Source organism: Bubalus kerabau, chromosome 6, assembly GCF_029407905.1.
Source record: "Bubalus kerabau isolate K-KA32 ecotype Philippines breed swamp buffalo chromosome 6, PCC_UOA_SB_1v2, whole genome shotgun sequence".
Classification (NCBI taxonomy): Eukaryota; Metazoa; Chordata; class Mammalia; order Artiodactyla; family Bovidae; genus Bubalus; species Bubalus kerabau.
In genome coordinates, this window is record NC_073629.1 from 23,429,866 (window position 1) to 23,457,350 (window position 27,485).

Below are 27,485 nucleotides of genomic sequence, written 5' to 3' on the forward strand. Positions count from 1 at the left end.
TAAGACATTGAGGTGGGGTTAGCAAGGGAGTAAAAGATTTTTTTTAATTGGTGAGGGTACACTTGAGAGGACTGTCATTGACTGGATAGAGGACAGAGGGAAAGAGAAACACTGAGACTGACTCCCAGGCATCTGTCTCAGGAAACTGGATGGCTGTCAGTGCCACCACTGAGATAGAAAATAGATGAGATAAAAGCTAGTTTGAGGAAGAGAAGATAATGATATCACTTTTGGATATGTTAAAAATGTGACTGTACCCAGAAGAGTGTCTAGCACATAAGAAGTATTATTGAATGTTTGAATGAGGTGCCTGTTCTAAAAGCCAGGACCTAGGATTGTCATCCCCTGGAAAAGAGCATGGCAACCCACTGAAGTATTCATGCCTGGAGAATCCCTGGCATGAGCCTGGTGGGCTACAGTCCATGGGATTGTTACAACTGTGAGGTATAGAAAGGATCTTTCACAATGAGCAAACTAAGGCACACAGAGTTTGGGCAACTTGTGCAATGTTTCCCAGTGAGTCAGTGTTGACTTCCAGAATAAATATAACCCCAGTTTCTGTTTCATTCAAGTTATGTAAGTTCAGGTTCTATAAACATGGTATTCTTATTAATGCTTTGTTTGTTTAAACCATGGAGGCACAACTTCTGGTAACAGCTAACCAATAAAGATGAATGATATTTAAACTATGCCAGTGATGGATTTTCGCATATGCCAACCCTACCAAAACACGTTTGATCAAATACAGGTTATGAAAAAGTTGTGTCTGCTGTCTGATATTTCCCTGCTCTGTTGGATCACAGTAGTACACCAGCTAGCAGCCTCTAATGAGTCAGATATGGAGCTTGAGCGCAAGTTGTGATCCTGGGTCAATATCTGGATAGATCTCTTCCTGAGCACATGGACTTAGACCTTTGGGTCCAGATTAGGATTAGGTCAGTGAGTAACTAAAAAATTAATAAAAATCACTGCACTAGGATGATAGAGACTGGGTTTCCTTTCTCCCTTGAAAGGAAATACCGTATTTTGCCTTTCAATGTAATTATACAACTTTGGGATCGAATGTGTGTGTGTTAGTGGCTCAGTCATGTCTGACTCTTTGCAGTTCTACAGACTGTGCCCACCAGGCTCCTCTGTCCATGAAATTCTCCAGGCAAGAATCCTGGAACAGGTTGCCAATTCCTTCTCCAGGGGATCTTCTCAACCCAGAGATTGAACCCAGGTCTCCCGCATTGTAGGCAGATTCTTTACCATCTGAGCTACTAGGGACGCAAATAACACACAGTAAACAAAAAAATCCAGAATATTACTCAGCCATTAAAAAGAATGAAGTAACGCCATTTGCAGCAACATGGATGGACCTAGAGAGTGTCATACTAAGTGAGGTAAGTCAGAAAAGGAGAAACATCCTATGACATCCCTTTTATGTGGAATCTAAAAAGAAATGATATCAATGAACTTACAAAACAGAAAGAGACTGACAGCCTTACAGAATGAAGGAGGGAGGAGGATGGAGGGAAGGGATAGTTAGAGAGTTTGTGATGGATATGTATGCACTGCTATATTTAAAATGGATAACCAACAAGGACCTACTGTATAGCACACAGAACTCTGCTCACTATTCTGTGGAAGCCTGGAGGGAGGGGAATTTGGGGGAGGGTGGATATATGTAAAAGTATGAGTCCCTTCCCTGTTCACCTGAAACTATCACAACATTGTTAATTGGCTATACCCCAATACAAAATAAAAAGTTAGAAGAGTAAATAAATAAAATTTAAAAAATAAAATCCAGAATTCCAGGGGGAGAAATAAATTAAAGACACTTCACATTTTAGCATATCAACAAAGTAAGTCTACTTTACAAGACTCTTGCCCAGTCACTTCAGAAAATTGTTGGCAGCCTTTACAATCAAGGGTAAGGGCATAATAACACTGAAATATTATTAAGGAAATCTTTGAGGACAAAATCTAAAGGTCGTGAACTTGACCCATGCACTAAAATTTGCCCACAGATCTTTTGTTGACAGGACTGTGTTTATTTTCCTTTTTAGTTATTGATAAATCTCCTTTGGCTATCATACCTTGCCCTCAAATTAGTCACATGTGATTTCACTCTTCCTGTTCTTCACCCAGCAGTATAATGTTTATGCATAGCTAATCCCCAAAGTCTTTCAAGTTTTCCAACCCTGGAATTTAACTTTTGTCACATTTCCACAGAAGGATCAAGAAATCTCAGTAATAAAGTCATGATGTCAAATGTTTCTCATGACTCAGCCTACATTGAGTAACTTTAGACAAGGTGGACTTGGTACCTGAAGCTACAGTCCTAAGAACCATCTTCTGCTGTGGTTGACAAGAACCCAAAGCCATCTCATGCCCTCGCCCCACAAAGCTGGGTCTTGTGTTTGAAAAATAAGCACACCTGTTGCACATATATCTGTATTCTGAGACACTGTTATAACCTTGATGCAAGGGAGCTCTCCCACCCCTCAAAACTGCATGTGAACTCTTAGTTATGACAGGTAAAATCTCGTTCCTCAACCAGGGATCAAACTGGGCCCCCTGTATTGGGAATGCAGAGTCTTAGCCACTGGGCCACTAGGAAGTCCCTGAATTCCTTATTTAGCATGACTGAGCGACTGAACTGAATTGAACTGATATACTGAAGTTTTGAATTTGAAGGAAAAGTGTAAGACTTTTCCTTCACTGTTCTTAGATTTTTGTGTCTTATTTATGAATGCCTTTCTTTTCTCCCAGGTTATACAAATATTTTCCTATATTTTCTCCTATTTTTCTATAGTTTTGTATTTTATGTCTATCTCTGGAATTTGATACAGTGCAAAACCAGGACCTAACTTTAACTTTTTCCCCAAATAGATAATAAACATTATTTATTGATAATTTATTTTTTCTTACAATGATTAGAAATAGCATTTTTATTGAAACTAAATTCCTTTTTATACATGAGGCTATCTTTTTATACAACTAATACCACACTCCTTCAATCACTATAATGTTAGTTTGTTTTTAAATATTTTTTTTCAGTTTTTGTCTTTCTTTTAATTTTTTCAAATATTTTCTTTTCCAGTATTTAATATAAATTTGAGAATCAACTCATCATGGCCCATGAAAAATCCCACCGAAATTTTGACTGGGTTGCCTTGACATTACCAATTAATGCTGACAAGCAAACAATAATTTTTACAATACTAAGACTCCCTCTCTGGGAACATGATATTTATTCAAGTCATATTTTATGTCTTTTAGTCAGGTTTACTGTTTTCTTCAAATAGATCTTGCATATTACTTTTTGGTTTATTCTTAGGAGATGTTTAGTTTTTCTTGCTATTGTTAATGGGATCTTTTATTCTCTTACTTTTCCTAATTGATGTATAGGAAAAATACCAATTTGTATATGTTGATCTTATATTTTGCCCCTTTATTGAACTCTTTTTAGTACAAATAGGTATTCAGTTGGTTCTTCTAGATTTTTAAAATTACCACTTCCATCCATCAACAGATGAATGGATAAAGCAGCTGTGCTGTGGTATGAATCTACAATGGAATATTACTCAGCTATAAAGAGAATACATTTGAGTCAGTCCTAATGAGGTGGATGAACCTAGAGCCTGTTATACAGAGTGAAGTAAGTCAGAAAGAGGAAAACAAATATCATATATTAATGCATATATAAGGAACCTAGAAGATGGTGCTGATGAACCTATTTGCAGGACAGGACAGAGGAGCCGGGTAGGCTACAGTCCGTCGGATTGCAAAGAGTTTCACATGACTGAGCAACTTCACTTCTTGAATGGAGACACAGATGTGGAGAACAGACTTGTGGACACAGTAGAGGAAGAAGTTGGGACAAATTGAGAGTAGCATGGAAACATACACACTCCCATATGTGAAACAGATAGCCAATGGGAATTTTCTGTATGACCCAAGGAACTCACACCAGGGCTCTGTGACAACCTAAAGGGGTAGGATGGGGTAGGAGGTGTGAGGGAGGTTTGAGAGAGAGGGGACATATGTATACCTAGGCTGATTCATGTTGCTGTATGGCAAAAACCAACACAATATTGAAAAGCAATTATCCTTCAATTAAAAATGAATTTTTTAAAATTCCACTTATAAAAATATTATGACATGTTAGTGTGACCTTTAGTATATGGTTTAAAAGGTAAAATAAGTTTGTTTTCAGAGTGAGAATGCATCAGCTATGAATAACAGAACTATAGATAACAAATAAAAGATATGGGCACAATATCTGGATAAATAGCAACTATCCTATTTTATTGCACTACCACCCATTAAACTCTAGGTTATGTAGACTTTCAGTTTGACCCAAGATGAGTCCAACCTCTAGTATATTTCAACTTACTTATCTATTAATTGTTTTAAAGTTTACATGTAGCAAGTTCACTCTTTTTATTTGTATATGTTTGTATATGTTTATCTTATATTTTGCCCCTTTATTGAACTCATTTTAGTACAAATAGTTATTCAGTTGGTTCTTCTAGATTTTTAAATTACCGCTTATGTCCACCAACAGATGAATGGATAAAGATTTTTGTTTCGTTAACTGTTTTTTGAGTTTTAATAATACATAGATTCTTATAACTACCACCACCGCAAGCAGGATAAAGAACAATTCTAACACTCCTTAATCAGTTTCTTAACCCAACCCTAATCCCTAGAAACTATTGATCTGTTTGTTATTACTATAGATTTATCTTTTCCAAAATATCATGCAAATGGAAATATACATTAAGTTACTTTTAGAGACTGGCTTCTTTCACTTAGCATAATGCATTTCAGATTCATCCATGGTGTTTGTGTATTAATGGCTTATTTCTTTTTACTGATGAGTAGCACTCCATTGTATGACAATTCCACAGTTAATCTTTTCATCTGTTGAGGGACATTTTGAGTTGTCTTCAGTTTTTGGCAGTTATGAATAGTACTGCTATGAACCTGTGTACAAGTTTTTGTGCTGATATGTGTTTTCATTTCTCTAGAATAAATACTTATTAATAGAAGTAGGATTCCTGGGTAACATTGCAGGTATTTGTTTAATTTTTTAGAAACTATCAACCAGATTCTATTTTCCAGAACCATTATTCTATTTTGCATTCTCACAAGCTAGGTAGAAGAGTTCAAGTTGCTATAGATCCTCACCAGCACTGGATATTGTCTTTTAAAAAAATTTTAGCCATTATAATAGGTGTGCAAGAGTTTCCCATTTGGTTTCAATTTTCATTTATGTAATGACTAATAGGTTCATTATGTGTTTTTTGCCATCCGTGTATCTCCTCTGGTGAAAGTGAATGAGTTAAAGTCACTCAGTCATGTCCGACTCTTTGCGACCCCATGGGCTATACAGTCTATGGAATTCTCTGGGCCAGAATACTGGAGTGGGTAGCCTATCCCTTCTCCAGCGGATCTTCCCGACCCAGGAATTGAAACAGAGTCTCCTGCATTGCAGGCAGACTTAACCAACTGAGCTATCAGGTAAGCCCTCTCAGGAAGTGTCCGTTCAAATCTTTTGCCCTCTTTTTTTCAATTGTATTTTTTTCAAGTTTTAAGAGTTCTTTATATACTCCACGTAAAAGTTCTTTGTCAAATGGATGATCAGTACATTTTCTCCCAGTCCATGGCTTTTCATTCGCTTAATGTCAATGGCACCCCACTCCAGTACTCTTGCCTGAAAGATCCCATGGATGGAGGAGCCTGGAAGGCTGCAGTCCGTGGGGTCGCCGAGGGTCGGACATGTCTGAGCGACTTCACTTTCACTTTTCACTTTCACACATTGGAGAAGGAAATGGCAACCCACTCCAGTGTTATTGCCTGGAGAATCCTAGGGACGGGGGAGCCTGGTGGGCTACCGTCTATGGGCTCACACAGAGTCGGACACGACTGAAGCGACTTAGCAGCAGCAGCAGCAGCAGCAGCAATGTCTTTTAAGGAGAAAAAGTTTTAACAAAGTCAAATGTTTGCCCTATCCAAGGTCATGAAGAATTTCTTCGATATTTTCTCTAAGAGTTTTATATCTTATATCTGGTCTACTATCCATTTTGAATTCATTTTCTATATAAGTTATGAGACATAGGTCAAGGGTCACTTTTTTTTTTTTTGCATATGGATGTCTCATTTTTCCAGGATCATTTGTGCAAAAGACTGTCTTTTCTCCATTGAATTGCCCCATGCCTTCACTAAAAATCAATAGACTGAATTTACAAAGGTTGTTGCCCTAAAGGTCCAGGAGTGAGCAATGAGAATGAAAACAGAACACGAAATCTGGTGCATTGGGTGGCGGACTGGCAGCCTCTATTGGGCTGAGGTTCAGAGTCCACTCTGAGTCCAGCTTTTATTCCTAATGGCAGACTACAAAACTTTTTTTGATCCATCTTTCCCAAGACGCTACACTGACATAGTCCAGATCTCCTTGTTTTTACCCCAGGCTGTTTTCTTCTGGGATGGTCTCGGGAACAATCAGCAAGTGCGTAGGCAGTGTTCATACCTAACGCCAACATGTTGGCGTTAGGTATGAACCAAGCTCCACGCCTTCATGATCCCCGTCATACTCCCTCTGGGTCTGGCCTTGGGGTCTGTAACAAGGCTATTATTCTAAGAAAAACATGAAAAATAATAATAATCAATACAGTTGCTTGATATATGCTGTTTTTCCAGGTGCTATTTCTATGAAATTTCTCAAGGCTGTGAAAGTACATTATTAGAAATTCCCACTATAAAAGGTCAAATTCTGGAATCTATTCTGTTCCACTCATCTATGTGTCTATCCTTTTACCAATACCACTGTCTTCTCTATTTAGATTCATGATATGTCTTAATGTGAGTCTTCCAACTGTGTTCTTGCTTTTCAAAATTGTTTTGACTACTTTAGTTTCTTCACATTTCCATGAACTTTAGAATTATCTTTTGTAAAGATCTGCAAAGAATTCTGCTGGGATTTTAATCAGGATTGCATTAAATCATTATATCAACTTAGGGAAAACTGACATTTTAACTATACTGAATGTTTCAATCATTGAAAATGGTATGCCTCAATGTCTCACCATTCATTAAGGTCTTCTGATTTATTTCATCAATTTTTTTTTTATTTTCAAAATAAAGATCCTACATATTCTATTATAATTATACCTGTTTCACTTATGAAGAGCTATTGGTGCTGTTTTTGACTTTGGGATTCCAATCATTATAAACAAAAATCAACCTGCATTTCTATATATTCATATGTTGACCTTTTTAATATTGTGACCTTGCTAATCACTTGTAAATTCTAGTAGCTTTTTGTGTAGATTCCTTGGAATCCTCTACATGGACAAATGTATTCTGTGCAAGTAGGGACATTTCCTCCTTCCAGTTTAAATACTTCTCATTTCTTTTTCTTATTTTGTTGCACCATCTAGGATTTCTAATACATTTATGTCTATAAATTGGAATCAATATTTTGTAGAATATGAAATAAGAATCAAGTTTTGTGAGTATTTTCCACACAGCACCATTTATTGATAGCTACTTTTCCAATTGCTTTCTAGTGATAATTTCATCATAAATCAAATGTCTTTATGTGCATGAACCAGTTTCTGGATTCTCTTTGGTGTCCTATTCAACTATTTGACTATTCTTACACCAACACAACGTAATTGTAGTTTAGTACAGCATGTCTTGTTTTTTTAAAACAAAGAGAACTACTGAAAAAAAATTTTTAAGATTCCATTTTTTTCAGACTTTACTTTTTTAGAGAAGTTTTAGCTTCATAGCTAAATTGATAAGAGGTATAGAGATTTCCCTTATACTCCCAGCTCCCACACAAGCATAGACTACTTCATCATCACCATCCCCAGAGTGGTACGTTTGTTACAATCAAAGAATCTACATTGACACATCATTATCACCCAAAGTCCATAGTTTACATTAGGGCTCACTCTCGGTGTTGTATATTATATATGCTTGAAGAAATATATAATGACATGGACCATTATAGTATCACACAGATTATTTTCACTACCCTAAAACTCCTCTGTGCTTCACCCATTCATCCCTCTTTCCCTCAAACCCCTGACAACCACAGGTCATTTAAGTATCTTCATACTTATGCATTTCCCAGAATGTTATATAGTCAGAATCATATAGAATGTAGCTGTTTTAGCCAGGGTTCTCCAGAGAAACAGAACTAATCATATGTATATAATATACATATATATGTATGTATGTATGTGTGCATATATATATATATATATATATAGAGAGAGAGAGAGAGAGAGAGAGAGAGAGATAGTAAGAGACTTATAATGAGGGATTGGTTCACTGACTATGGAATCTGAGAAATCCCAATGTCTGCCATATGCAAGTTGGAGCATAGGAAAGCCAGTGGTGTAGTTCTAAATTTGAAAGCCTGAGAACCAGGGAAGCCCCAGTGATTTAAGTCATAGTGCAGTCCAAGAGCCCAAGAACAAGAAGCACCTATGTGTGAGGGCAAGAAAAGATGGATATTTCAGCTCAAGGAGAGAGCAAATTTGCCCTTCCTTCACCTTTATGTTTTATTCAGGACCTCAATGAATTGGATAATGCCCACCCACATGGGTAAGGGGTGATCTTCTTTACTCAATCTGCCAATTCAAATGCTAATCCCATCTAGAAACACCCTCACAGACACACTCAGAAATAATGTTTTACCAGCTATCTGGGTATACTTTATTTAGCCCAGTCAAGTTGACATAAAGTTAACCATCACAGTAGTGTTTTCACTTTAGTTTCACTTAGTAAGATGCATTTCAGTTTCCTCCATGTCTTTTTTTTGGCTTGGTATTTAATTTCCTCTTAATATTAAACAATATTCTGCTGTCCAGATGCACTACAATTTATCCGTTTGCCTACTGAAAGACATCCAAGTTGCTTCCAAGTTTCAGCAACTACAAATAAAGCTGCTATAAACACTTGTATTCACAAAAGACTCCAAATAGCCAAAACAACCTTGAGGAAAAAGAACAAAGCTGGAGGAATGACACATCCTGATTTCAAACTATATTAAAAAACCTACAGTAATCAAAACACAATGGTAGTGGCATAAAAACAGACACAGAGACCAGTGGAAGAGCATAGAAAGCTCAGAAATAAACTCACATATACACAGTTAACTAATCTTTGACACGGGTGCCCAGTATGTAAAATGGGAAATGGATACTCTCTTCAGTAAATGGTGCTGGGAAAGCTAGATATCCACATTGCAAAAGAATGAAATTGGACTCCTCTCTTTTATCACTCACAAAACTAACCTGAAATGGATTCAAGACTGAAACGTAAGACCTGAAATCATAAAACTCTTAGAAAAAAATATAGGGAGAATCTCCTTGACATTGGTCTTGGCAGTGATTTTTTAGATAATCCAAAAGTGCAAGCAACAAAAGCAAAAATAAACAACTGGGACTACATCACACCAAAAAGCTATACAGCAAGAAATAAACAAGAAATGAGAAGACAATCTACAGAATGGGTGAAAACATTTGCAAACCATGTATCTGATAAGGGGTTGATATCTAAAATATATAAGAAACTCATGCAACTCAATAGCAAGGAAACAAACAATCTGATTTTTAAAATAGGCAAAGAGCCTGAGTAGACATTTTTCCAAAGAAAATATACAAATGGTCAGCTCAGTTCAGTTCAGTTCAGTCACTTAGTCATGTCTGACTCTTTGTGACCCCATGAATCGCAGCACACCAGGCCTCCCTGTCCATCACCAACTCCCGGAGTTCACTCAGACTCACATCCATCAAGTCAGTGATGCCATCCAGCCATCTCATTCTCTGTCATCCCCTTCTCTTCCTGCCCCCAATCCCTCCCAGCATCAGAGTCTTTCCCAATGAGTCAACTCTTCACAAGAGGTGGCCAAAGTACTGGAGTTTCAGCTTTAGCATCATTCCTTCCAAAGAAATCCCAGGGCTGATCTCCTTCACAATGGACTGGTTGGATCTCCTTGCAGTCCAAGGGACTCTCAAGAGTCTTCTCCAATACCACACAGATACATAAAAAGGTGCTCATTACCAATAACCATCAGGGAAATGCAAATCAAAACCATAATGAGATATCACCTCATGCCTGTTATAATGGCTATTATCAAAAGAAATATATGTAAGAAATAACAAGTGTTGGCAAGGTTGTGGAAAAAGGGAATTCTTGCACATTGTTGGTGGGAATGTAAATTCATACTGCTATTATGGAAAACAGTATGGAAGCTCCTCAAGAAATTAAAAATAGAACTATGATAAGATCCAGAAATTCCACTTCTACATATGTATACAAAGGAAGTAAAACCAGTATCTGGAAGAGACATGCACGCTCATATTCATTATAGCATTATTCACCATAGGCCAGGTATGAAAACAACCTAAGTGTCCATCAACATATAAATGGAGAAACTATGTTATATACACATAACAATAGGGTATTATTTAACCATAAAAAGGGAATCCTGTCATTTGTGACAACACAGATGAACCTAGAAAGCATTATGCTAGGTGAAATACACCAGAAGGGAAAGATAAATATTGTATGGTATCACATACAATGTGATGTGGAATTATTATATATGGAATCTAAAAAAAAATGCTGAGCTCATACAAATAGAATAGAATGGTGGTTACCAGGGGCTAGAACATAGAGGAAATGAGAAGATGTTGGTCAAAGGGTATAAATGTTCAGTTATAAGATGAATACGTCCTGAGGATCTAACCTACAGTATGGTGTGTGTGTGTATATATATATATATATATATGTATAATATGTAATCATTAATAATTCTGTATTGGATACTTGAAATTTTCTAAGGAAGTAAATGTAAAGCATTCTTCACCACACACACACACACACACACACACACACACACATAAAGTAACTATGTTAGGTGATGGAAGTGTTAATTAACTTGATTGTGGTAATCACCTCACAATGTATAAATACAGAAAATCATCATGGTATATACTTTAAATATATATAATTTTGGATTTGTCAATTATACCTCAATTGCTTGGTGATTCAGACAGTAAAGAACCCACCCACAATGCAGGAGACCTGGGTACAATTCCTGGGTTGGGAAGTTCCCAAGGTGGAGGGCATGGCAACCCACTCCAGTAGTCTTGCCTGGAGAATCCCCAGGGACAGAGGAGCCTGGTGGGCTACAGTCCATTGGGTGGCAAAGAGTCCAAAATGACTGAGCAACTAAGCACACACACAAACATCAATTATGCTGGGGGCACAGCATGGAAATCTGAGTGCAATTTTATGTATGGATGAAAGTTTTCACCTCCTTCAAGTAAATACTGAGACTCATAATTGCCAGACACATGGTAAGAATATGCATAGTTTGTAGGAAACCTGCAGTGTGGTTGTACCATATCACATTCCCATCAGCAATGAAAACTTATCTGTAGCACTGTAGCCTTGCCAGCATTTGGTGTCATCAATGTTCTTGGTTTTTGGCCATTCTTACAGATTCGTAGTATTATCTTATTGTGATTTTAATTTGCATTTGCTTGATGACCTATGGAATTCCAGTTGAGCTCTTTCAAATCTTGAAAGATGATGCTGTGCAGATGAATGGATAAGAAAGCTATGGTACATATACACAATGGAGTATTACTCAGCCATTAAAAAGAATACATTTGAATCAGTTCTAATGAGGTGGATGAAACTGGAGCCTATTATACCGAGTGAAGTAAGCCAGAAAGAAAAACACCAATACAGTATACTAATGCATATATATGGAATTTAAAAAGATGGTAACAATAACCCTGTATACGAGACAGCAAAAGAGACACTGATGTATAGAACAGTCTTATGGACTCTGTGGGAGAGGGAGAGGGTGGGAAGATTTGGGAGAATGGCATTGAAACATGTAAAATATCATATATGAAACAAGTTGCCAGTCCAGGTTCGATGCACGTTACTGGATGCTTGGGGCTGGTGCACTGGGATGACCCAGAGGGATGGTATGGGGAGGGAGGAGGGAGGAGGGTTCAGGGTGGGGAACACATGTATACCTGTGGCGGATTCATTTTGATATTTGGCAAAACTAATACAATTATGTAAAGTTTAAAAATAAAATAAAATTAAAAAAAAAAAAAGAAGAAAGATGATGCTGTGAAAGTGCTGCACTCAATATGCCAGCACATTTGGAAAACTCAGCAGTGGCCACAGGACTGGAAAAGGTCAGTTTTCATTCCAATCCCAAAGAAAGGCAATGCCAAAGAATGTTCAAACTACCACACAATTGCACCGATCTCACATGCTAGTAAAGTAATGCTCAAAATTCTCCAAGCCAGGCTTCAGCAATACGTGAACCGTGAACTTCCAGATGTTCAAGATGGTTTTAGAAAAGGCAGAAGAACCAGAGATCAAATTGCCAACATCTGCTGGATCATGGAAAAAGCAGGAGAGTTCCAGAAAAACATCTATTTCTGCTTTATTGACTATGCCAAAGCCTTTGACTGTGTGGATCACAAGAAACTGTGGAAAATTCTGAAAGAGATGGGAATACCAGACCACCTGACCTGCCTCTTGAGAAACCTATATGCAGATCAGGAAGCAACAGTTAGAACTGGACATGGAACAACAGACTGGTTCCAAATAGGAAAAGGAGTACATCAAGGCTGTATACTGTCACCCTGCTTATTTAACCTATATGCAGACTACATTATGAGAAACGAGGGGCTGGAAGAAGCACAAGCTGGAATCAAGATTGCTGGGAGAAATATCAATAACCTCAGATATGTAGATGACACCACCCTTATGGCAGAAAGTGAAGAGGAACTCAAAAGCCTCTTGATGAAAGTGAAAGTGGAGAGTGAAAAAGTTGGCTTAAAGCTCAACATTCAGAAAACGAAGATCATGGCATCTGGTCCCATCACTTCGTGGGAAATAGATGGGGAAACAGTGGAAACAGTGTCAGACTTTATTTTTCTGGGCTCCAAAATCACTGCAGATGGTGACTGCAGCCATGAAATTAAAAGACGCTTACTCCTTGGAAGGAAAGCTATGACCGACCTAGATAGCATATTCAAAAGCAGAGACATTACTTTGCCAACAAAGGTTCGTCTAGTCAAGGCTATGGTTTTTCCAGTGGTCATGTATGGATGTGAGAGTTGGACTGTGAAGAAAGCTGAGTGCCGAAGAATTGATGCTTTTGAACTGTGGTGTTGGAGAAGACTCTTGAGAGTCCCTTGGACTGTAAGGAGATCCAACCAGTCCATTCTGAAGGGGATCAGCCCTGGGATTTCTTTGGAAGGAATGATGCTAAAGCTGAAACTCCAGTACTTTGGCCACCTCATGCGAAGAGTTGACTGATTGGAAAAGACTCTGATGCTGGGAGGAATTGGGGGCAGGAGGAGAAGGGGACGACAGAAGACGAGATAGCTGGATGGCATCACTGACTCGATGGACGTGAGTCTGAGTGAACTCCGGGAGTTGGTGATGGCCAGGGAGGCCTGGCATGCTGCGATTCATGGGGTCGCAAAGAGTCGGACACGACTGAGCGACTGAACTGAACTGACCTGAACTGATGACATATGATGTGCAACATCTTTTCATATGCTTATTTGATATCTGAGTTTGATCCCTGGGTCACGAAGCTCCCCTGGAGAAGGAAATGGCAACTCACTTCAGTATTCTTGCCTGGGAAATCCCGTGAACAGAGGAGACTTGTGGGCTACAGTCCTTGGGTCACTAAGAGTTGGACACGACTAAGCAACTGAGCACTCAACTCACACCATAACTTCTTTGGTGAGCCTTGCTCTTTTTGAGGTGCCTAGGCTAAGTTTTTAAAATCAGCGACAGACACACACACACATTCCTACACCTTGAGATTCTGATTGGAACTGCATTAAATCTGAAGACTGAATTGCGGTAACCTGACATCCTTGCAATATTGACTCGTAACATGGTATCTCACGTCACTAATTTAGGTCTCTGTAATTTCTTCCAATATTTTTTCCACTTTCTGCATAGAGGATTTGCATGTCTTTTGTTAGGTTTATTCCCAGGAATTTGATATTTTCATATGGTATAAATGGTAACATTTCAAAATCTTCACTTCATACTCTTTTTAAAAGACTATTTGCTGTTTAAAACAATACTTTCAATATATTATGGGGTTCATAACATGTTGATATAACATATATGACATTGATAACACAATATTCAGGAAAGATCAATAAAATTATAATTATACTATTGTAAGACTTTAATACACTGTCAAATGATTAAGTACCATTTCAAGATAGAAAGTAATAAAGGATGCATGTTGTAATCATTAGAGTAATACTAAGTATATATTATATGTAAAAAGACAATAAAAGAGGGAAAATGGAGAACTAAAACACACTTGACTAACATGAAAGCAAGCTGAAAAGGAGAAACAACAACAACAACAAGTAACCGATGGAAAAAATTAAAAGGCAAATATGGTATACTTTAAGCTAACCATATCAGTAATTGTGAATTTAAATGGACTAATTGTTCTTTAGGATGGAGAAGGCAATGGCACCCCACTCAAGTACTCTTGCCTGGAAAATCCCATGGACGGAGGAGCCTGGTAGGCTGCAGTCCATGGGGTCGCTAAGAGTCGGACACGACTGAGCGACTTCACTTTCACTTTTCACTTTCATGCATTGGAGAATGCCGAGGTCCAGCCCTGGCTGATTCAGGGTATTCGAAGGAGAGACGGTGTAGGCGACCTATTCAAATGTCAATTAGAGATATAAAGAGTAATAGAATGAGGATAGCTCAGTAGGAAAATTCGGTGGAGAAAAGAAGCTGAGTAGCTTGGTTTACGCGGAAAATCAATATAACCCGTGACACCAGGTTAGCTCTGACCACGGAGGCCGCAGGCGCCCTCTCGAATAGCGGAAGGTGCCCCACCTTAGACACCTTCTCGAGTGGGTCTTAGAAGCCCAGGCAAATAAATGGTCGCAGAGGATATCCGTGCTCCAGATGGAGACTCAGCTGAAAATTGAGGGGGAGAATGACATGGGAAGACCAAACGTTGGTGAGCAAGGCCCATAGCTTTATTTTCAACAGGGGCTTATATACCCTAAGTTACACATAGAGGATAATAGGGGATGCAAAGTCAGCAGTCTTTGATCCTTATCAAAAACCAGGGTTTGTTTCCTGCAAATTTATCATATACAAATGGTTTAGGTGATTTACCTCATCTTCTGACCAGAAGACTTATTAACATTTTATGACTCTTGACAAAGACTTATCAGCAAAGCCTTATTTTCTCTAAGAGTAATTATTTTAAGGTTGGTGCCATCTTCTGAAGATAAAATTGCATTCCTATAGGGCGGATGTGTAATGGGTTTACAACAAAGGAAAAAATTTATTACCTTAAGGGTCTAAAGTTACTAACACCAAGGCCACTACTTATTTTTTCTACATACAAACTATATTAATTAATACACATTCAAGGATACAATTCAGGGGATGTGGAAACTTGGCAACAAACATTGGCTCATTAATGAAATCTTTTACTAGTTTTATTCTGACAGTTTCTAACTCTCTGAGAGGCTCTAAGCTATTTTAATATCTTAAGCTTCCCATGCCTCTCGAGGCTGGGAGACTGTAAACAATCGTATGCATAGCTGTAGGAGTCCGGGTAAACTTGTCAGGCGAGTTAGAGAGCCATCTGAGGGGTTTGGATTTAAACACTTCTAATTGCCCAGGAACTTTATTAATTGGAGCTGTAAGTTAACTCTTTGACAGAGAGAGCGAGATGGTGGTGGGGTACAGCCCCCAGTAAAGTCAGAGGTGAGAGCACAAAGCAATAAAGTAGGCAGACTCTGGTTTTTGGGGGTAGATGCTCGAGAATATCCAGGGGGACTCCCGAGGCTCGATCCCGCCTTTGCATATGCCAGGCTTCCTTCCTCATGACCTTTGTCATGAGTGGAATGTCTCTCGCCGGCTCCCGGCAGGAGAAGGCAATGGCAACCCACTCCAGTGTTCTTGCCTGGAGAATCCCAGGGATGGGGGAGCCTGGTGGGCTGCCGTCTGTGGGGTTGCACAGAGTTGGACACAACTGAAGCGACTTAGCAGCAGCAACTCTTTAGGACATCCCAAGTGGCTCAGTGGTAAAAGAATCTGCCTGCCAGTGCAGGAGACACGGGTTTCATCCCTGGGTCGGGAGACCCCCTGGAGAAGGAAATGCCAACCCACTCCAGTATTCTTGCCTAGGAAATCCTATGGACAGAGAAGTCTGGCGGAATACAGTCCATGGGGTCACAAAAGAAGCAGACACGACTTAGTGACTAAACAACAATAATAACTCTTTAAAAGAAAAAGATTGTCAGACTATTTTTTTAAAGGACCCAGAAATATCCTGAGTACAAGAGACTTTAAATATAATTGGTTTAAATATAAGTAATGGAAATAAAACATGGGTAAAGATACTCTGTGAAAAGAGCAACCATATGAAAACTAATGCAGTTATATTATTAATGGTCAAAGAAGATGTTAAGGAAGAAGTAACAGAGGGAAAAAAAGAAATTCATAATAATTAGAACATAAATCCATAGAAGAAATACATAATCCTAAATGTGTATGCACCTAATAATATAACTTCAAATTTTATTAAGCAAACAATTGACAGAATTGTATGGGAAAGACAAGCCTAGAATTAGAGTTGGAGATTTTAACATACCTCCCCAGTAATCAATAGAACAAACAGACAAAATATTAGTAAGGATATAGAACATTTGAGTAACAATACCAAGCAACTTAACTGATACTTGTAGGAAACTACACTCAACAGTTGTAGATTGCATCATCTTTCCAAGTGCATATGGAACAATGAACAAAATATATCATACACTGAGCCATAAAACTAGAAGTCAATTTCAAAGCATTAGAATTACATGAAATGTGTTCTTTAACCACAGAAAAGTTAAAATGGAAATCAACAACAATAAGATATCTGTTACGGAACCAAAATTTGGGTCCACTTGCCTACACACAGGAAAGTGTGTGTAGGAAAGCCGATCTACTGACACCAGGTTGTGATGAAGCAAAGTGCAGCATGTATTGTATGGTGCCATATAAGGAACCCTGGAGGAGGACATGGCAACCCACTCCAGTATTCTTGCCTGGAGAATCCCCATGGACAGAGGAGCCTGGCGGGCTACAGTCCATGGGCTCACAGAGTTGTACACGACTGAAGCAACCTAATTAGCATGCACGCATATAAGGAACCGAGGACTAGTGCTCAAAAAGCCTGACCTCCCTGATGGGTTTCAGCAATGTATTTTTAAAGACAAGGTGAGGGAGTGGCAACCCAGGGTAAATGACCAGCCCCTGCAGAATTCTCTGATTGGCTGATGGTGAGGTAACAGGGTGGTGTCACAGGGGTTAACATTATCAATCCTTAGGCCCCAGTAGGTCTGCAGGTTACAGGCTTATGGTCATCAAGTTAATTTCTTCCATTTGGTGGGAGTTTTAGCATCTGTAAAGCAACTTGGGAAATGTGTGTCAGATATAATTATCTAAATACTTCAGAGGAGCTAAAACAGAGGATATGGGGAAGGGGTTTGTCAGGAGAACAACCCATAGGGTCCTGCTTGGTTACATATTTAGAAAATCCCAAATCATCTGGAAATTAAGTAACTTACTTCTAAATAACTCATCCATCAAAGATGAAATTACAATAGAAATTACAGAATATTTTGAAAGTAACAGTAATGAAAATACAACATATCAAAATTTGTGAAATGCAGCTGCAGTTCTTCAGTGGAAACTTGATGAATTAATGATCTCAACAAGCAAAAAGGATAGAAAGAAAATCAGAAATTAATGAAACAGAAAACAGATATAAAATAGAGAAAATCAATGAAGGCAAAAGATGGTTCTTTAAAAAGATTAATAAAATTGACAGAATTAATAAGGAAAAGAGTGAGAGGGAAAACAGATATACCTAATATCAAAAATGACAAGGCCATGACCTACCTCCTAGAGTAATGGAAATAAAAACAAAAATAAACAATTGGCACCTAATTAAACTTAAAAGCTTTTGCACAATGAAGAAAACTATAAGCAAGGTGAAAAGGCAGCTGTCAGAATGGGAGAAAATAATAGCAAATGAAACAATTGACAAAGAATTAATCTCCAAAATATAAAGCAGCACATGCAGCTCAATACCAGAAAAATGAACAACCCAATCAAAGAGTGGGCCCAAGAACTAAACAGACATTTCTCCAAAGCAGACATATAGGTGGCTAATAAACACATGAAAAGATGCTCAACATCCCTCATTATCAGAGAAATGCAAATCAAAACCACAATGAGGTACCATCTCACGCTGGTCTGGATGGCTGCCATTAAAAAGCCTACAAACAATAAATGCTGGAGAGGGTGTGGAGAAAAGGCAACCCTCTTACACTGTTAGTGGGAATGCAAACTAGTACAATCACTATGGAGAACAGTGTGGAGATTCCTTAAAAAACTGGAAATAGAACTGCCTTATGATCCAGCAATCCCACTGCTGGGCATATACCCCGAGGAAACCAGAATTGAAAGAGACACATGTACCCCAATGTTCATTGCAGCACTGTTTACAATAGCTAGGACATGGAAACAATCTAGGTGTCCATCGGCAGAAGAACGGATGAGGAAGTTGTGGTACATATACACAATGAAATATTACTCAGCTATAAAAAAGAACTCATTGGAGTCAGTTCTGATGAGGTGTATGTATGAAATTGGAGCCTATTATATAGAGTGAAGTAAGTCAGAAAGAGAAACATCAGTACAGTATACTAATGCATATATATGGAATTTAGAAAGATGGTAATGACGACCCTATATGCAAGACAGCAAAAGAGACACAGATGTAAAGAAAAAACTTTTGGACTCTGTGGGAGAAGGCAAGGGTGGGATGACTTGAGAGAATAGCACTGAAACATGTATATTGCCATATGTAAAATAGATGACCAGTGCAAGTTCGATGCATGAAGTAGGGACCCAAAGCCAGTGCTTTGGGACAACCCAGAAGTATGGGGTGGGAAGAGAGGTGGGAGGGGGGTTAGGAAGGGGGGACATATGTACACCTGTGGTTGATTCATGTCAATGTATGGCAAAAACCACCACAATATTGTAAAGTAATTAGCCTCCAATTAAAGTAAATTAATTAATTTTTTAAAAAAAGGAATGACAGAGGCAACATCACTATAGATGCTGCATACATTAAAAAATTATATGAGGATTCATGAATAACTTTATATTAATAAATTTGACAACTTACATGAAATGGGAAACTTTCTAGAAAAATACAACTTACAAAAATTTTGAATAATCCTGTATCTTTTAATGAATTAAGTCCATAGTTTGTAACATTCCATTAACAAAAATATCAGATCCAAATGGTTACACTGGTAAATGCTACCAAACTTTAAGGAAAGTGATGAAAATTCTAGAAAAAATCTTTCAGAGAAGCCAACAAACCTTAATACCAAAGACCTACCAAAGACATTACAAGAAAAAAAATTACAGACTAATGTCCCTGGAGACTTCCTGGTGGTTTAATAGTTAAAAATCCACCTTACAATGCAGAAGATATCAGAGACATGGGTTGGATCCCTCAGTCAGGAAGATCCCCTGGAGAAAGGCACTGGCAACCCACTCCAGTGTTCTTGCCTGGAGAATCCCATGGACAGAGGAGCCTGGTGGGCTACAGTCCATAGCGTCGCACAGAGTCAGACATGACTGAAGTGACTTGGCACACACACAAGGGGAAATAAGATCCCATCTGTCTTGAGGCAAGTAAGCCAGTGAGCGGCAACTACTGAGTCATATGACCCAGCATGCACTCTGTAGCCCAAGCACCAAAACTAGAGAAGCCCTTGCGCCACAGTGAAGACCCAGCATGGCCAAACTAAAAAAGAAAGAAAGAAAGAATATAGATGGAAAAAAATTCCAAATGAAATACTACAAATCAAATACAGGGTTATGCAAGAATGATACATATCATGATTTTGTGAATTTATTCTAGAAAAACATAACTGGCTTAACACTTAAAAAAATTATTCAATATAATTTTAACAATGTGATCATCTTAAAAGATATGGAAAAGGACTTTCCTGGTGGTCCAGTGGTTAAGAATCTGCCTGCCAATGAAGGGGACATGGGTTTGAGTCCTGGTCCAGAAAGATTTCACATGCTGCAGAACAACTAAGTCCATGTGCCATAACCACATTGCTCACATGCCACAACTTTTGAAGCCTCTGCACCCTAGAGCCTGTGCTCTGCAACAAGAGAAGCCACCAGAATGAGAAGCCCATGCACCACAATCAGATTAGCCCCTGCTCGATGAAACTAGAGAAAGCCCACACAGGTCAGCAGGTCAGCAGGACGTGTGTCTGAGGAATGAACGCAAAGACAAGAGCCCCAGAGACTCATCTGATATGACTGTTGTTCTTCTCTATGTGAATGAGCCATTACCACAAAATTTTCATTCCCTACTGATCCAGAATTTTAACTGATTTTCTTTTGTGCCTCAGTTGGTTTTCACAACATTTCCAGTCCCTTAACCACGGAAAAAGATATTGTTTCTATGGGGAAATGGATTCTGATTTTCAACGATTTATTAAAATTGCTTAACTTTATAGAACCCAGCCATTTCTTTATTGGAGACTTTCCACCTGTTTTTTTCTTTCTTTCTTTTTTTTTTTTCATTATACATGCATTTAATAGACACAATCCTGGGAGGAAAGAGAGAGAGGCTTCACTCTCATCCAGCAGGCAGCTCATAAGTATCGTGAGACAGGTGGGCTGACACTGAGATGGCTTGAGAGATACAGACTGCATCTGGAGGAAGGGAGGAGGGAGGCAGAGCTGATGGGGAGTCTCTGAAAGACAATCTGACAGTGAATTTTGAAAGAGAGCGGGTTTGGCACAGAGTGGGTTCTAGGAACAGTCTGGGGACTGAGGGAGGGCAGAGGCTGGCTTAGGCTGGGGAATGGGATTTAGACAGGATGCCAGGCTTCCTGGCAGAACAGGTGGACCTCGAGGAGGGGAGACAAGGAAAAGCACCTAGGTGAGCAGGGACTAGTGCAGACAGGCCAGGTGAGCGGGCGGAGCTGGCTTCAGGGTAGGGGTGAGGGAGCAGGGTGACTGTGTTTAGTGCTTATAGCTCTTCTGGCTGGAGGACGTGGTGGAGACAAACTTGATGCTGGAGCCACTGCCCCCGAGGCCCCGGGGGCTGCTGTTGCTGAAGCTGGAGCCGCCCAGGCTGTGCCCACCGCTGGTTGTGAAGGAGCAGCCGCTGCCCCCACTGAGGCCCAGGCTTCCACTGCCAATACTGCTGCCACCTCCGTAGCCACTGGAGATGGTGGAGGTGACCATAGAGATATTAACTGGAGAAACGCTCTCTCCACTCAGCCTGCACTCCTCGCCCTCTAGCAGCTTCCTGTAGGTGGCAATCTCCACATCCAGGGCCAGTTTGATGTTCATGAGCTCTTGGTACTCACGCAGCAGCCGGGCCATGTCCTGCTTGGACTTTTGCAGGGCCTCCTCCAGGTCCACCAGCTTGGCCTGTGCATCCTTGAGGGCCAACTCCCCGCGCTGTTCTGCATCGGTGATGGCTGTTTGCAGGCTGGCACACTGCTTCTTGACATTGTCTATCTCGGCTCTCAGCCTCTGGATCATCCGATTCGTCTCGGAGATCTCTTGTTTGGTGTTGCGGAGATCATCACCGTGCCGGCCGGCTGTGACCTGCAGTTCCTCATACTTGGTCTGGTACCAGGACTCAGCCTCCGCCCGGCTGCGGTTGGCGATCTCCTCGTACTGAGCTTTGACCTCAGCAATGATGCTATCCAGGTCCAGGCTGCGGTTGTTGTCCATGGACAGGACCACGGACGTGTCGCTGACCCGCGTCTGCATCTGACACAATTCTGCCTCAAAGAGCATCTGGAGGAAGTTGATCTCATCGGTCAGAGAGTTGGCCTTGGCCTCCAGGTCCACCTTATTCAAGTAGGCAGCATCCACATCCTTCTTTAGAGCCACAAACTCATTCTCAGCAGCTGTGCGCTTGTTAATTTCATCCTCATACCTGACTTTGAAATCCTCCACGACATCCTGCATGGTTCTCAGTTCAGCATCCAGCCTGCCTCGCTCGGTGGTGATGCTGTCCAACTGCCGCCGGAGGTCGGTGATGTAGGCTTCGAAGAAGGGCTCCAGGCTCTGCCTCACAGTCCTGGTACCCTGCTCCTGCAGGAGGCTCCATTTGGTCTCCAGGACCTTGTTCTGCTGCTCCAAGAACCGCACCTTGTCAATGAAGGAGGCGAACTTGTTGTTGAGGGTCTTGATCTGCTCTCGCTCCTCTTTCCGCACCCGTTGGATGTTGGGGTCGATTTGCAGGTTGAGGGGAGTCAGGAGACTCTGGTTGACGGTGACCTCTTGGATGCCTCCAGGGGGACAGACGGAGAAGCCACAGCCCCCGTGGCCCCCTCCAATTCCACCCCCATAGCCGAATCCACTGCTTACCCCAAACCCGCTGCTCGCCCTGCCACCAAAGCCACTTCGGAAGTTGCTGCCACACCCACTGATGGAGACCCGCTTGGTTCCTCCCAGGTTGTAGAGGCTACGGCTGCCGAAGCCGCTGATCCTTCCCAGTCCTCCACTGCCCACCGGGGAGTGGGTCATGGACATGGAGCTGAAGCAAGAGCGGCCAGTGGCTGGGGTGGTGGCTGAGGCTGTGCTGAAACCCCTGCAGCTGCTGGTCTGGAAGGTGATAGTGGACTGTCTGGACATGGTGTCTGGGAGAGGCTGGTGAGGAGCGCTCCTGCTGTGGGTACGTGTGGAGGGGGATGGAGAAGACAGGGCGTCTGTCTTTATATATATGTCTTTTATATAACTTTATAGAACCCAGCCATTTCTTCATTGGAGACTTTCCACCTGTTTTTTTCTTAATGGTATTTTTAAGTATCTTTAAATCTTTTTGATGGGTTTATATTCTGTGTTTCCAATCGTCTTTGAAAATCACAAAGGGAAGGGTCTTCCATTGCTTGTTTTTGTGCACAAGAGCATGGCATGCTGCACTGGATGCATAGGAAGCACAACTGAAACAGGACACCCCCAGCATGTCCTCTGCCTGCCCTTCATCTGTAGAAAAACTTTAGTCAAAGTTGAGCATATATATGTGCTGTGCTTAGTCGCTTAGTCGTGTTGGACTCTTTGCAATGCCATGGACTGTAGCCTGCCAGGCTCCTCTGTCCATGGGGATTCTCCAGGCAAGAATACCGAAGTGGTTTACCATGACGTCCTCCAGGAGATCTTCCCAACCCAGGGATTAAACCAGGGTCTCCTGCTTTGCAGGCAGATTCTTTACCAGCCGAGCTACCAGGGAAACCTGAGTTTGTATATATTCACTTGCAAATTTGCAGTTAGCTTAAATAGAGAGAAAATTTGAGTTAAGGTTTAAAACATTTCACAAGAATTTAAAAACGACATCCATGCCAAGTTTGAAAGTAATTAATTACAAGACAGTGAAAGTAGTAGAGCGTTAAAATAAAATTACATTTTAAAATACTAACTTTTAAAGGTAATTCTTGTATTATTCTGAAATGGTAAAACTGATTCAGTAGGGAGAGACTACTATTCAGTTTATAAACATATTCATCAGTTTTCCTATAACTAGGAATCTCTAGTAAATTCAAAATTATCCAATTTATAAATAATTTCATTTTAGGTTACACTTCCAGTAAAACACTTTTTAGAATTTTATGTTTAAAAGTACCTATTGTAAGTTCACATTTATAACTAAAAACTTTTATGAAAGATATCAGTCTTTAAAAAGCTACAGGTCCAAAAAATATTGATGCTAAGATTAATTAGAGTTATAAAAAGTTGTAAAAGCAGTTGTAAAAAGCAAAATTGAAAATTCAATAGCACAAACAAAATAGCAATTTATTTATCTCTCATATAACTGACCAAGATTAATAGATCAGATTAGGAGATCCAGTCATTTAGAGCCTCAATCTGATGGTGGACCTACTTCAATACATAGTTTCCAAAGGTCTCTCTAGTTATCAATATTCTAGGCCACAGGTAAGAAAATAGATCAGAAGTTCAGGGCAAACCAGGGCAAACTATTGCCTTTTAAATAGGCTGGGCAGAACTTGTCTAGTCACCTCTTTTTACATTCCTAAGTGAGGACTTAGTCATATTTAGACAAATAGCTGAAAGGGAAACTGGGAAATACAGTTGTTATTTGGGTAGCCCCATCCCACCTACAGTCCTATAATGCTATATAATATGAGGAAAACAGATTTCAATGAAGAGTTAGCAGTCTGACACCCCTCTGCTGCTGCTGCTGCTGCTAAGTCGCTTCAGTCGTGTACGACTCTGTGTGACCCCATAGATGGCAGCCCACCAGGCTCCCCCATCCCTGGGATTTTCCAGGCAAGAACACTGGAGTGGGTTGCCATTTCCTTCTCCAACGCATGAAAGTGAAAAGTGAAAGTGAAGTCGCTCAGTCGTGACACCATGGACTGCAGCCCACCAGGCTCCTCCGTCCATGGGATTTTCCAGGCAAGAGTACTGGAGTAGGGTGCCATTGCCTTCTCCAGACACCCCTCTAGTAACTAAAATTCTGTGTTCTTCCTTCTGTTCTGCTCATCCCCACGCCAAGGGAGACAACTCCAAATTCCATCCAGGTGCCAAATCCATCTCAAATTCAGGGATCTCTGGGTAACTTGTAATCACCTCCCTCAGACATGGGTTGGTTTCTTGTGGTTGAGCACCTCATTAATGCAAAGGAAGTCACTTGCTTCTCCAATACCTGATAAATCATGGTCTAGTAGAAGAGACAGGATGATTGTATGAGAACTTCTTGTTCTTTAGTATTCAGTGGCCCTTCCACCACCATAAATCTTGGGCAGTGATAAGATGAGAGGTTAATATTTTGAAATCTCAACGAAGATGCGTTTAGGTGACTGAAAAAAGAAAAGACCCTGCTTTTTCTTTCTAGGAGAAAGTAACACTAGACAGAAGAAAAGATATTTGGTGACAAAGGCATTCTATTTTGTGGTATTTGATGGTGAGGACACTAGTTAAATAAGAGATTTCTGAAGCAAAGTGAGAAAAGAATCCAGAACAATAGTTAATAGTGGCTTTTTTAGAAAAATGAGAAATTTTTTATTAGCTCATCTTAATATCACTCTTGAGAGATAAATGGCATTTTGATAAATAAGAACCATATCAAAAAAGACAGAACCACACACAAAAAACCCATTTTTAAAATTACTGAGAATTTGAACTCTATCCTTAAGCTTCTTTCCCTTTATTCTCCCATTAGGCTATGTTGATGTCATGTGTTTCCCACTGTGCATGTATGTGTCTGTGTGTTCATATAATTCAGACCATATTGTGAGCACAAGTCTTTCTGATGGAGCCAAATGATTTCCCAAACCGAAGATCTATTTTTAAACATATTTTAAAGTAGTCGAAATAAGACAAGCTATGATCAGCTAAAAGCAGTTCATTGAAAGTACAAACTGTAAAGGCAGGATTTAGGCAAAGAAAAGAGAGATGAGAAATGGAAGGACTTGTGACTAAATTAGACGTAAAAAATATCCTCATAAAGGAGAATTATATATGGTGATTGACACCCAGGCCCAAAGCCAGACTGCCAGTGTACCCCCCTGCATTTTCACTTGCAAAACACACACATTATGAAGTTGCTCAGAGGATTACAGGTGTCAATTCCCAATTACATCTGTTGCACCATACAAAGTAAACCCTTGAAAAATAACCATTGGTCTGGGAAGGATACTTTTGGGGTGAGGTAAGTCAAAACCCAGTGTTGGCATTATTGGCATCAAATCATCTTCAGTAAAGTTGACTCAGGGAGTAGTACAAGGTGCACAAATATGCATGGTATCAGCCATTACCTACCTCTCCCAGAACCCCCTCAGATCAGATCAGATCAGATCAGTCGTTCAGTCGTGTCCGACTCTTTGCCACCCCATGAATCGCAGCACGCCAGGCCTCCCTGTCCATCACCAACTCCCAGAGTTCATTCAGCCTCACGTCCATCGAGTCAGTGATGCCATCCAGCCATCTCATCCTCTGTCGTCCCCTTCTCCTCCTGCCCCCAATCCCTCCCAGCATCAGAGTCTTTTCCAATCAGTCAACTCTTCGCATGAGGTGGCCAAAGTACTGGAGTTTCAGCTTTAGCGTCATTCCTTCCAAAGAAATCCCAGGGCTGATCTCCTTCACAATAGGCTGGTTGGATCTCCTTGCAGTCCAAGGGACTCTCAAGAGTCTTCTCCAACACCACAGTTCAAAAGCATCAATTCTTTGGCGCTCAGCCTTCTTCACAGTCCAACTCTCGCATCCATACATGACCACTGGAAAAACCACAGCCTTGACTAGACGGACCTTTGTTGGCAAAGTAATGTCTCTGCTTTTGAATATGCTATCTAGGTTGGTCATAACTTTCCTTCCAAGGAGTAAGCATCTTTTAATTTCATGGCTGCAGTCACCATCTGCAGTGATTTTGGAGCCCAGAAAAATAAAGTCTGACACTGTTTCCACTGTTACCCCATCTATTTCCCATGAAGTGATTGGACTGGATGCCATGATCTTCGTTTTCTGAATGTTGAGCTTTAAGCCAACTTTTTCACTCTCCACTTTCACTTTCATCAAGAGGCTTTTGAGTTCCTCTTCACTTTCTGCCCTAAGGGTGGTGTCATCTGCATATCTGAGGTTATTGATATTTCTCCTGGCAATCTTGATTCCGGCTTGTGTTTCTTCCAGTCCAGCGTTTCTCATGATGTACTCTGCATAGAAGTTAAATAAACAGGGTGATAATATACAGCCTTGACGTACTCCTTTTCCTATTTGGAACCAGTCTGTTGCTCCATGTCCAGTTCTAATTGCTGCTTCCTGACCTGCATACAAATTTCTCAAGAGGCAGATCAGGTGGTCTGGTATTCCCATCTCTTTCAGAATTTTCCACAGTTTCTTGTGATCCACACAGTCAAAGGCTTTGGCATAGTCAATAAAGCAGAAATAGATGCTTTTCTGGAACTCTCTTGCTTTTTCCACGATCCAGCAGATGTTGGCAATTTGATATGTGGTTCCTCTGCCTTTTCTAAAACCAGCTTGAACATCAGGAAGTTCATGGTTCACATATTGCTGAAGCCTGGCTTGGAGAATTTTTCTTTTTTTTTTTTTTAGTTTCTCTGTCTTTTTTTTTTTTTTTTTTAATTTTATTTTACTTTTAAACTTTACAATATTGTATTAGTTTTGCCAAATATCAAAATGAATCTGCCACAGGTATACCTGTGTTCCCCATTCTGAACCCTCTTCCCTCCTCCCTCCCCATACCCTCCCTCTGGGTCGTCCCAGTGCACCAGGCCCAAGCATCCAGTATCATGCATCAAACCTTGACTGGTGACTCGTTTCATACGTGATAT

The 27,485-nt window shown here is 40.2% G+C and overlaps 1 protein-coding gene across 1 annotated transcript; it reads right to left on the reverse strand.

Moving 5' to 3' along the window:
* Positions 1 to 21,183: 21,183 nt before the first annotated feature.
* On the reverse strand, positions 21,184 to 22,815 carry LOC129656070 (keratin, type II cytoskeletal 75). Its single transcript, XM_055586859.1, has one exon. It carries the CDS (start codon positions 22,813 to 22,815, stop codon positions 21,184 to 21,186), a length of 1,632 nt encoding a protein of 543 aa, XP_055442834.1.
* Positions 22,816 to 27,485: the final 4,670 nt, after the last annotated feature.